Source organism: Phoca vitulina, unplaced genomic scaffold, assembly GCF_004348235.1.
Source record: "Phoca vitulina isolate PV1807 unplaced genomic scaffold, GSC_HSeal_1.0 scaffold40, whole genome shotgun sequence".
Lineage (NCBI taxonomy): Eukaryota > Metazoa > Chordata > Mammalia > Carnivora > Phocidae > Phoca > Phoca vitulina.
In genome coordinates, this window is record NW_022589743.1 from 20,172,994 (window position 1) to 20,184,472 (window position 11,479).

At 41.9% G+C, this 11,479-nt stretch overlaps 1 protein-coding gene across 9 annotated transcripts in view; it reads right to left on the minus strand.

The window, feature by feature from the left end:
• The window catches only part of NF1 (neurofibromin 1), a 281,702-nt gene extending 271,271 nt beyond the window's left edge, over positions 1-10,431 (minus strand). For 2 of the 9 annotated variants that reach the window (XM_032428717.1, XM_032428719.1), the window contains exon 1: positions 10,254-10,425. In XM_032428717.1, the coding sequence (XP_032284608.1) occupies positions 10,254-10,313 (60 nt within the window). In that variant the 5' untranslated portion in view covers positions 10,314-10,425. Of the gene's footprint in view, positions 1-10,253 lie in introns of all 9 variants that reach the window. The other 7 variants (XM_032428720.1, XM_032428715.1, XM_032428713.1 and 4 more) reach the window with 7 other exon arrangements.
• Between the last annotated feature and the right edge of the window lie 1,048 nt (positions 10,432-11,479).

An 11,479-nucleotide genomic window follows, 5' to 3' on the forward strand; every position in this document is an offset into this window, starting at 1 on the left:
TAGGAGGGGGAGAAGAACCATGAGAGACGATGGACTCTGAAAAACAAACTGAGGGTTCTAGAGGGGAGGGGGGTGGGAGGATGGGTTAGCCTGGTGATGGGTATTGAGGAGGGCAAGTTCTGCATGGAGCACTGGGTGTTATGCACAAACAATGAATCATGGAACACTATATCTAAAACTAATGATGTAATGTATGGGGATTAACATAACAATAAAAAAAATTTTTTAAAAAGAATTATAAAAGTTTTAGACTGTCAGATCCTATTTCTCCTGTTTTACAGATAATGAAACAACTCAGAATTTAGATTTACATATCACAAGGTAGTTGAGTCAGGGCAGAAACCAAAGCACAGGTCTTCATTGATCTTTGTTGCCAACATTTGACCAAAACAAAACCTCCTACTTCTTCCATTCTCTACTTGCAAATTCAGTTATCAGAGGCCAAAACTGAAACATAACAAGAAATACAAATGCTCCCCCCCACCCCACTTCAGTCCATTACCCAAAAGGAAGACCTGCCTGGAGTATAAAAAAAACATTTTCCCAGCCCTGAGCTGAGATTGATGGTGAAAAGATATTCCAAAAGTCAGGATGGATGGTTTTGGGGGGGGAAGGGGGGAGGAGCGCAGGGCTGAAAACATATATAACAAGTAAAAAAAGAAAAAAAAAAAAAAACAGAAATACCCAAAAATCCAAGAGGCTAAAACACTCAAATACTACCAAAGTTTAAAGAGTTGGCTCAAATTTAATCAAATCCTAAATGGAATGTTCTTAGAGTATGAAAACCAATTTTATGAAACTGGACAGTAAAACACCAAGATAAAAAATGAAATAAATACATAGTCTCACATTTATAATTGTACATTCCTGTTGGTATTCTAACAAATTCTATTCTCTCACCTTCTTATTCAACTCTCTTCACCTAAAAATCTGCAATGAATATAATGCAATGTTATAAAACTAAAATAAAAGGGGAACAATTTTGGGGTGCCTGAGTGACTCAGTCGGTTAAGCATCTGACTTTTGATCTTGGCACAGGTCATGATCTCAGGGTTGTGAGATCGACCCCCCCCCCCCAAGTCAGGCTCAGTACTCAGGGCGGAGTCTGCTTGTCCCTCTCCCTCTGCTTCTCCCCTACTCCATGCTCTCCACGCGCACGCTATCTCTCTCTGTCTCTTTCACACAAATAATTAAAATCTAAAAAAAAAAGGGGGGGGGGACAATTTTACAACTTCTCCTAACAGCCACAGAAGCTTTGATAAGGTGAAAAGAATGATAAATAATGAAAGCAAAGATATAATGTTTAAAATGTATGTCTAGTTATGTCTATTTCTAACACATGACCAGATGTGTTAAAAGATTTCTAGATACACTCACATGAACATAAAAGGTAAAATGTTAACAACTCAACTTTGAGTGAAGAAACAATAATCATTTCTCACTTTACATATTTGTGCTATCTGTTCAAAAAATTTAGATCTTTTTTGTAAAGCTTTATTGAAAAGTTACTGCTCTAAGGATTAACACCCACACTCTAGTTTAAACTCAATTAATTACATGTCATATGATTATGGACAAGTTGCTCTGCATCTCTAGTTTCATTTTTCCTCATGCAAACTAATAGTAATACCAAACTATATAATAATATAATAATAATCAAACTATAAAGAAGGGATAGAAAAAATACTGAATATGATGATAATCACAGTAATACATTTTTATGACTTTACAGCTTCCTTTCACGTAAGATTCACACCTAAGACACTAAACAAGCCCATGATATGAGTAGGCAGGTATTATCCCCATTTTACAGATGAAAACATAAAAAACTGAAATTCAGAGAAGTGACCGGTCCAAAGCCACCCTGAAAGCTATAATAAAAAGTTGTTTTTTTTTTTACCACCTAGTTTACTGTCATCACAAGTTTGAGGTGGTTGTTTTCTCATGCCCAAATTACTATGAAGACTACCCAAGGAAAGCTGTCAACAAGTAAAGTGAAAAGGGTCACTTGAGATTCTTATGCGTGGTAATTACCCACAAGGTCACTACCTTTATACATAGTATAAAACTATGATTACAAATAAGTTAGGTAAGGGGCGCCTGGGTGGCTCAGTTGTTGGTCGTCTGCCTTCGGCTCAAGTCATGGTCCCAGGGTCCTGGGATCGAGCCCGCCATCAGGCTCCCTGCTGCGCGGGAGGCCTGCTTCTCCCTCTCCCACTCCCGCTCCCCCTGCTTGTGTGCCCTCTCTCGCTGTGTCTCTGTCAAATAAATAAAATCTTTAAAAAAATAAGTTAGGTAAAAAACCTTTAAAATATATTCCTAAAAGTCCTGCTATTTGCTCAATTAACTTCATGCCTCTTACACTAGATATACCACCCTGCTTGGGGGATGTGAAGTGAAGGGGGAAAGGATTCATCAGGTAAAGTTAAGTAAGTTCTCTGAAATGCAATAGGATAAGACACTCAAAGCTACAAAATATGAATAGGGGCAGGCAACAGCTTGTAGACTGTAGTGGCAACCTTAAGCCAAACCAAAAGAGAGCCTACCTGTGGTTTAAAGAAAATATGCAATCCGGGAGTTTGCACCTCAAGTTATTGCTACTGCAAAGTAATCAGTGCCATTTATAGTAAAAAACATGTAAAGGTTTAGAGAATAATTCCAATTCTTCATCATAATAGGATGGGATTCCATATTAGCTTGGGGCTTTCTTGTCTCAACAGTTCTTTTGATGATAAAGTCAATGGCTCTAAAGCCACTCTCAGAGAACTAAAGAAGGTAACTCTACATCACTGGCATAGGACATCTGAAGTGGTCAGAGAGGCAGTCTACTGTGCATACCTTAAGAGACTTTAATGAGGGCACTACCAATTCCAGTTATTCATATTCTACAATGTTAAAATTTTCTTCAGCACAACCTCTCAGAGTGCTGTTTACTGAAGGCTCTGACAGTATGATACAGAATTTTACAGATTGCTGAAACTTAAATTCAGTCACTACAATGTTAAACACCTTAACTTTTCTATTCTTCAAGGTCAAAACAAACTTTGTCTCATCTTTCCCTCTCCACCTGCAAGAAAATGGTGTATTCTAAAAGATCTCAGATAAAATAAGCCAATGCTTTTATAAATAGAAGTCAATCCTCTGCAAAGAAAGAGCTTAAGATGCCCATATTCTGCTTCAGTATTGATTCTAAGCCTTTTAACAGTTTAAGCTAACCTCCCCACAAACCTCCCCTTCTACATCTATGGAATATTCTCCTCCTTAAACGTCCTTTAAAAAAAAAAAAAAGCCTTCTTATACCTCCTGTCCCTTGTCTGATACACACACACAACTCCCAATGAAGAACAGACTGAAGCTGAAGGAACACATCTACAAAATACATGTTCTTAATTAATACACTGCTCACCTTTAAAAGCATGTTGTTAAAACGCAACAATAGAGTCCATAAAGAACCCCAAAATACGAAATTTGAAGACTAAAACAAAAATGCCCCATAGCAGTCTCAGTAATCCAAAGAAAAAAGATGTAAAAATAAGGCACTACCGTATTGTAATAGATCACTAGCCTTTCCTATAAGCACAAAATTCTTCATGCTAAACACATCAAAAAATAATAATAAAATAAAAGAAGAAGAGGAAGCAGATTTAAGAACCTAATTTCCTATTGTTCAAAATGTCACATATAGGAATAGTTAAAATCAGGGGTGCCTGGGTGGCTCAGTTGGTTAAGTGTCTGCCTTCGGTTCAGATCATGACCCCAGCGTCCTGGGAGTCTGCCTCTCCCTCTGTCTCTCCCCCTAGCTCGTGCTCATGCGCACTCTCTCTCTCAAATAAATAAATAAAATCTAAAAAAAAAAAAAAATCTCTTAAAAAAATAAAATAAAATATAACAATATTGCTGGCTGAATTCACACAATACCTTATGACACTTTTATATTAAACGTCCCAAACTTGAGAAGCCATATAATACATTTGCTATAAATTAGATGATAAAGCAAGAAAAATCAATTACAGACATCCACGATATGTTACATAAGGTTGCACTCAGTACCCTAAGTATTTATCAATGAATGCTACAGTGATGCATGTGTATCAGTCAAGGTACATTTCGGGGGAATATCCAGAGACCAGTCAATCTCCCTTATTTAGTGAAAACACAAAAGTCAATAAGCTGTAAAGAAAATGTGTAAATCTCACATTTACATACTGTCAGATTTTTCAAAGCGCTTTGCATTCATGATCCTATCAGACTACTGCAAAAAATTTCTTTATGTAGAAACTTACCACTAAAAGCAAGTGACAAATCCAAGACCACAAAGGTAGTTAATCAGATCTGAAACCTGATTCATAAAACATGTTAGCTCTGTGGGAAGAAATATAAATATGTGCAAGTTCCTCAAAGCTATCGCTTAAAAAAAAAAAAAAAAACTATTCGTGATTAAAATATCATTTAACTTATAAGACCTAGGCTATTACAAACACTACATTAAAATTCAGTTATTTCCATTTAAAAGCCAAAATCACCACTCCTTTTAGCCAATCAATCTTTCAACCAGGAATCATATACAAAACATTCCATCAATGACACACTATATGCAGGGCCCTGGGGTGACTATATGAGAATTCTACCAGAGGTTTCTTGCTTTTTAGAAAGTTTACACTCTATTTGACAAAAAGAGAAGAGCAAATACTATGCTATGTTCAATCAACCCTCCTGAGGGGAGAAACCCCAGGTGACAAGCACACCAAGAAGTGAGACTGCAGTGAGTTTAATCCGAAAAGACTTCATGGGGAAAATGAAGCTTGAAGCTTGAGCTGCACATTGATGGATAGGAATTTTAAAAGCACAGAGGAGGACGAAAGCATTCAGGCAGGGGCTGGCATCAACAAAGGCTGAGAGGCAGGAATAAGCATGATATATACAGAAGAGACTGAGCCAACCTGTCTGGGACATAGGTGCATGCTGAGGCATAATGAGAAACAGTTTGGTAAATTAAGTGGAGTCAGCTCCCAATGGACTGTTATGGCACGGGGAGATGCTATTAAAATATTAAAATCATCGAATATTTAAACTAGATAGAGAACCTTAGAGATTTTCTAGTTAATTCTTTTCTGACAGATGAGGAAAATCTAGATCCACAGAGATCTAATAATGGCTAGCGTAAGGACAGAGGTAGTAAATAGCAGAACAAAACTCAGACCCCATTTAGGAACCCCAGTTCAGTGATACGCAGCACGGTACGACAGAGAAAGCAAATCCTTCCAAGGATCGATGAGCACATCAATATATAAGGATCTGCAAGCACACATACAAGTCAGTACTGTTTTCTTAGGAATTCCAGTAGACTGGTTTCCAGAGGTAATAGAATACCACAGCGGCACTACGGTTGAGAAAAACCACTGCTTGCCAGAAGGAATCACTTTCAAGAAAGCAGCAATCCACAAGGAAAGCAGAGGCAGAAGCTAGTTTTCAGCTATAAAGGAAATGGGTGGATAAACAGTAGAGGCAGCAGGTATCTGGCAACAAAAAGAAAAAAAAAATGATCCACTGAGAGAAAGCTACAGGACCAAGTAAATGTTTGAGAAAAGAAATCTTAGTAAGCTTGAAGGCAAAAAGGAAGGCAGTCACATAAAGAAAGGTTAAATTAGATGCTACATAAGGTAAGGGGAGTGAGGGAGCATAGAGAATTGAGGACCAGTGGTAAGAAATTTTTGAAAAATATGAGTTCCAGGGATGCCTGGGTGGCTCAGTAGGTTAAGCATCTGCCTTCGGCTCAGGTCATGATCCTGGGGTCCTGGATCAAACCCCACATCGGCTTCCTGGTCAGCAGGGAGCCTGCTTCTCCCTCTCTCTCTGCCCCTGCCCCCACCACTCATGCTCGCTCGCTCTCTCTCGTTCTCAAATAAAATCTTAAAAAAAATAATTAAAAATGAGTTCCAGAATAAAGAATAAGCATTTTTTCCTCACCATAAAATACCCCTCGCCAAAAGAGTATTCATTTTCAACTACTTTTAAGGCCTTATAAAAATGGCAGACAAGGCTTTAAGAACAAGGCTAGGCTAGGAGATTTTTTTTTTTTTTTTAAGATTTTATTTATTTGACAGAGAGAGAAACAGCGAGAGAGGGAACACAAGCAGGGCGAGTGGGAGAGGGAGAAGCAGGCTTCCCGCTGAGCAAGGAGCCCGATGTGGGGCTCTATACCAGGACCCTGGGCCCATGACCTGAGCCGAAGGCAGATGCTTAACCACTGAGCCACCCAGCACCCCTAGATTTTTTTTTTTAATCCAAAACAGCTTCAAAGTTTTACAAATCTATTTAGCCAATTAACATGTGGTTTATAACCTCAAAGACACTTGCCAATCATTTTTAAGATTTATTTATTTATGAGAGCATGTGCACACACATGAGGCAGGTGGAGGGGCAGAGGGAGAGGGAGATAGAATCCTCAAGCAGACTCCCCACTTGAGTGTGGAGCTTGATGTGGGGCTCGATCCCAGGACCCTGAGATCATGACCTAAGCCAAAATCAAGAGTCAGAGCTTAACCGACTAAGCCACCCAGGCGCCCCTTGCCAATCATTTTATACCGTGTGTGTTTTATACCACATATTCAAAGGGCATTCCAATTAGCATTCAATTTATAATAACTAATATGCAATGATTTTGTATCAAAAATCAGAGTTTATTCTCTAATATGCTCTTAAAAATGGGAGGGAGTGTTAAATACTGTTTTTACTTGACCATATACGGAAAATATAAATGCTTAAATGAACATATTTATGACAAATCATTTGGGGATACCTTTTTTTCCAATTTCTTAAAAAAAAAAAAAAAAAGGAAAAAATCTACAAATAACCACAGTTTTCTTATATGCCCTTTCAGAAACAAAGTCCTACTGGGGTGCCTGGGTGGCTCGTTCAGTTGAGCATCCGACTCTTGATTTTGGCTCAGGTCATGATCTCAGGGTCATGAGATCAAGTCCCGCATCTGGCTCTACACTCACCAGGCAGTCAGCTTGAGATTCTCTCCCTCTCCCTCTGCCCCTTCCCCAGCTCTCACTTCCTCTCTATCAAATAAATGAATCTTAAGGAAAAAAAAAAGAGAGAAACAAAGTCCTACAGAACAGGTGGGGCACACAGAGCTAAGTGGGGCATGTAACAAGATTTTCTATAATTTGTTAAGTAACCTAATAAGCCACAATTTAGAGCTACACACCTAAAATTTGCCAATTTCAAACTTACTATTCAGCACCGTAAAGGCGGGTCACAGAGAAGCAGAAGATATAACTGATACATTCATTCACCTTTCTGGCCTTCCATCTTTGCAACTGCCATTTCCCTAATCAAAGAGGTAACTACGTTTAAAATTGGTAAGAATCATTCAACTTAGGCCATAAATATTACGTTTAGGTGCAATACTAGCACATTACAGCAATTTCATTTACCACTTGGAAACAAGGACTTAAGCTCAAAACGTCAAGATGGAACACTACCACTTCTTTTAACTGAGTCTACCGCATCAAGTTGCCAAGCAATACCCATCAGAGTACAAAACGTTATCAGCAATGGCTAGCAATGCATTTCTGCTTTAATCACCTTAAATATCAGAAGGCCAACCAAAACATCAATTCAATCATAAACAGAGTTGCTACCTTTAGACTTGCACATGCTCTCTGGCTCAATATATACACATGTCTTACTTAGCTCTAATAAAAAGCAGCCTGAAGCCCTCTGGACCCAGTGAAACAAAATATAGACAATATATCCAAAACTTAAAACTTTTAGAAAGAGCTGAAACATTTAAGACTCTTATACAAATACCTCTCATTACATGTAGAGCTTTCCTTCCCCTCAGTGAAAATGTAAACTCTTCTCTCTTAACTATACTTAACGGGTTATTAAAACAAATCCTACGAGATACTTTTCAGAAAAAGTATTCCTGATTGTGCAGCATTCGATACTTTTCATACTGAGGCTCTTGTTATTATCTGCTATGTGACCTTGGAAAGTCATTTAATATATCTGTGCCTCAGTTTTCTCACTTTCCAACCTCAAGGTAAACTCTAATCTGAATTAAACATTTATTACTTCTGTAGTAAGTTAAGGTATACAAAGAAGTACTTTATATTAAAACACTGAAAACCCTTATACTTTTGTATCGTAATCAGTGGGCTTTAACCTTGTCAGAGAAAAATGTGAGGAATAATTTGCCCTATGTATCTTTCTCTTAATTACAACATAAGGAATATATTTTTTAAAAAATGCTTCCGTTTAAAACTCTTATGTTCTTAATTTTTAACAGATGGTGGCGAGTTTGATCCCACAATATTCATAACAAGGCAAACAACAAAGCCTAAGGTCCTTTAACACTGGAGACCTAAAAGAAGGAAATATTTACTTGCATTACTGGGCATATAATCAAAATCATCCTTATTTTAAAATTTAGAAAACTATCTTTTTCGCATGTAGCAGATAAGCCTAGAGATCAACAGGCAAGAAGAAATAACGTTTAAAAACTGGGAAAAAATTATTTAATAAAAAAATTGGCGAACAATGATGGTGTGAATCCTTCAAATTCCTGCATCCAGATTATGCTGTCCACAAGGCTCAGCTTTGGGGTTCTTCCATGTGCTTTTTAAATCCTTTTTCAAGATTACACAGAGAAAGTCTTTTCTCTCAAGTTTTTAATCTAATGCTCTATCAATAACACAACCCAAATAAATGCAGTAACATTTTACTTCCTCAGATAGATTAGTAGCACACTTGGTTTAGATGCTTTTTGGTTTGGAAGGAGAAGAATGGGTGAGACAACTCCTGCAAGCCCCTGACAGCTTTGTAATTCTATTTTACCTCTGTAGTTTCTTCTCAATCCTGCTCCCTATTCCCAAATATCTTTCAGGTAGGTCAGAAACACTATGAGTCCTGTAAGGAAATGTTTGTGGATCCAATAAAAGTGGAGCCCTCCTCCCCACTCCATTCACCTCCCATGATCACTTTTATGATTGTATCCAGTAAACAAAATAGATTGATTCAATCTTAAACAGTTCCCTCATCACAGGGAGCCCAGGGTAGAACGCACCTGCAAAAAGCATCCCTTTAAACCATCCCCAACTACCTACAGCAACACAGAGTTAAACTAATTCCCACTGACAAAAGGCTTCGTGTGCATTCATTCTGATCAGCCCCAGGATTCAGTGTGTGAAGCTCAGGGAATAAAAAGGCACCTCCCCAAGCTATGAAACTTTTTTTTTCCACCCCAAATATTCTCAATGAAAGTTCTCTTGTCAACCAAGAGGTGAGAGTTAAAAACAACAACAAAATACTAGCAGAATTATGGGCTCCAGGACCACATCCCAGCTGTCCTTGCTCTCTGTTGTCAGGGACTCAGATGCAGTTTCCCACTTTTCCTTTCACCCTTCTCCCCTTACTCCCCAAGATTCTCACTCAAGAAAGCAAAATTCACATTCTCAGACCGCTGGCAAAATAAAGGGCGAAACTGCAATTACCAAGGAAGAAAAAAGGGAAAGATATTTCAGAAGCATAAGGGAACGAGAACCATGGTTTCTACTACAACGGCAATGTAAATGTCAGTCTTCTCTCATCAGGATATGGGGGGGACGCCCATGTGGGGTACCAAAAACATGTGCAGTGTGTGTGTGCACTTAGAGCTCTCGGGGCAGGCAGAGACAAGGGAGCAGAAAGTAAGAAAACCTGTGCTTTCCCTGCTTTCTTCTACTCTTCCCCGTCCAAGAGAGGAAGCTGAAGAAACTGGGGGAGGGGCGGGATGTTATCGTTCTCCTACTGGGGGTACACAAGACAAGCCTGGGGGTTCCTTCAGTTACCCCCAGTTCAGAGGTCCACTCAGGTAAGGGGAAACCCCTAAACGTTACCCACCTCCGTTCAAAAAAAAAAGTAAGGGGGGATAATTAAATCCAGATGGAGAGCCCCTGAAAGCGCCCCCAGGTCACTCATCCTCATTAGCAAGCGGAAGGGCTGGGATAAAGGGGATGGAGGGTCCGAGGGGGTGGTCAGGGAAAAGGCCCCACCCCCCGACTTAGGAGGGAAGGGGAGCCAGAGCTACCAGCCGTCCCCTCCTTCCCCGCACCTCCCCCCTAGGCCACCCCCTCTGGTTCCCCCCTTCCTTTCCTCCAGAGCCCGAGGCAGCCGCGGGGGAGGCGGCTGCTCCTTCCTCCCCTCACCCACTCCGCCCCCACCCCCACTTCGCTCCCACCTCCCGCCCGCCACGGGCCCGTTACCTGCTCGTCGAAGCGGCTGACCACGGCCTGGACCCATTCCACCGGCCTGTGCGCGGCCATGTCCTCCCCGCGGCCGGGGGGCGGCGGAGGGACGGGCCGGCCGGCGCCCAGGGCCGGGAAGAGGGCGGGGAGCGGGGGCCGAGGTGAGGGCAGAGGCGAGGAGAGGGTCTGAGGAGTGCAGGCTCCGAACGTTCCCACGGGGGTGGGGATGGGGGGCCTGCGCCGAGCCGGGAGGGGGACAGGGGAAGGGGGCGTTGGCGAGGAGGCAGGGGGAAGGGGGGCGGGGGAGGGGGACCCGGGGAGGGGAGGGGGCCTCTTGGTCGCTCTCCCCACTAGCGCCGTCTCCCCACAGCCATCACAGTCCGAGACGCCGCCATGACACCCCACCGGAAGTGGGATCCTTTCCACGGCCCGGGGAGAGGGAGAGCGAGCGAGCTAGAGACTGAGAGCGCGGCTGGGAAAGGGGAGGGGGAAGCGAGAGGGAAGGGGGCCTGCCGCGCATGCGCCCGCGCCGGCCGGTTTCATTAATGAAAAAGCGAGTCCTCCTGGAGGTGACGTCACCTAACTCCTCCGGGCCCGGAGGCGTGCGTCCCTCTTCGCCGCTGGGTTCACCTACACTCTGGTTCTGGGTTCAGCCGGCGAGAGTCCGAGCTGACCCGGGAGCATCCGCTCGCATCCCCACCGCCACAAGAGGCTCCCCCTCCCCCGCCGGCCTCCGGGTTTGGATTGCTCCCCAGGTTGGAAGTTAGGGCGCCCTAGGGCTAGCGTTTCTCCCAGCGCGATCTCTGCCTCTTATCTGGGGAGGCTGTGCACAGTCCCTTTCTGCCTTAAGCTCTCACAAAAAATAAAGCACACAACCTCAGGTTTCCAGGTCCTTCGTAGCTAGTAAAAACTGGGGAGAAACGGGGAAAAGTAAGGCCAAGGGAGATTCAATGATTTTTTTTTTTTAACGGCCTCTTAAATCCCAGTGCTAGACCCGATGGCAGTCAAAGTGCTCAGACTCCGGAGTGCAGTCCGGACTTCCTCTGCTGAACTGATAGGCACCCAAGTTAGTAAAACTTTTGCACAATTGATAATTGATTGAAGTTGCACCATCCTCAATAATCCCCTAAGGGCTTCCCATACATCATCGATTCAACATTCATCATCTCATTTAAATCTTTCAATGAGCCTTTCCAATAGGTATTACCCTCATCTAACTGATGAGGCTGGGTCACAGGAGGTTC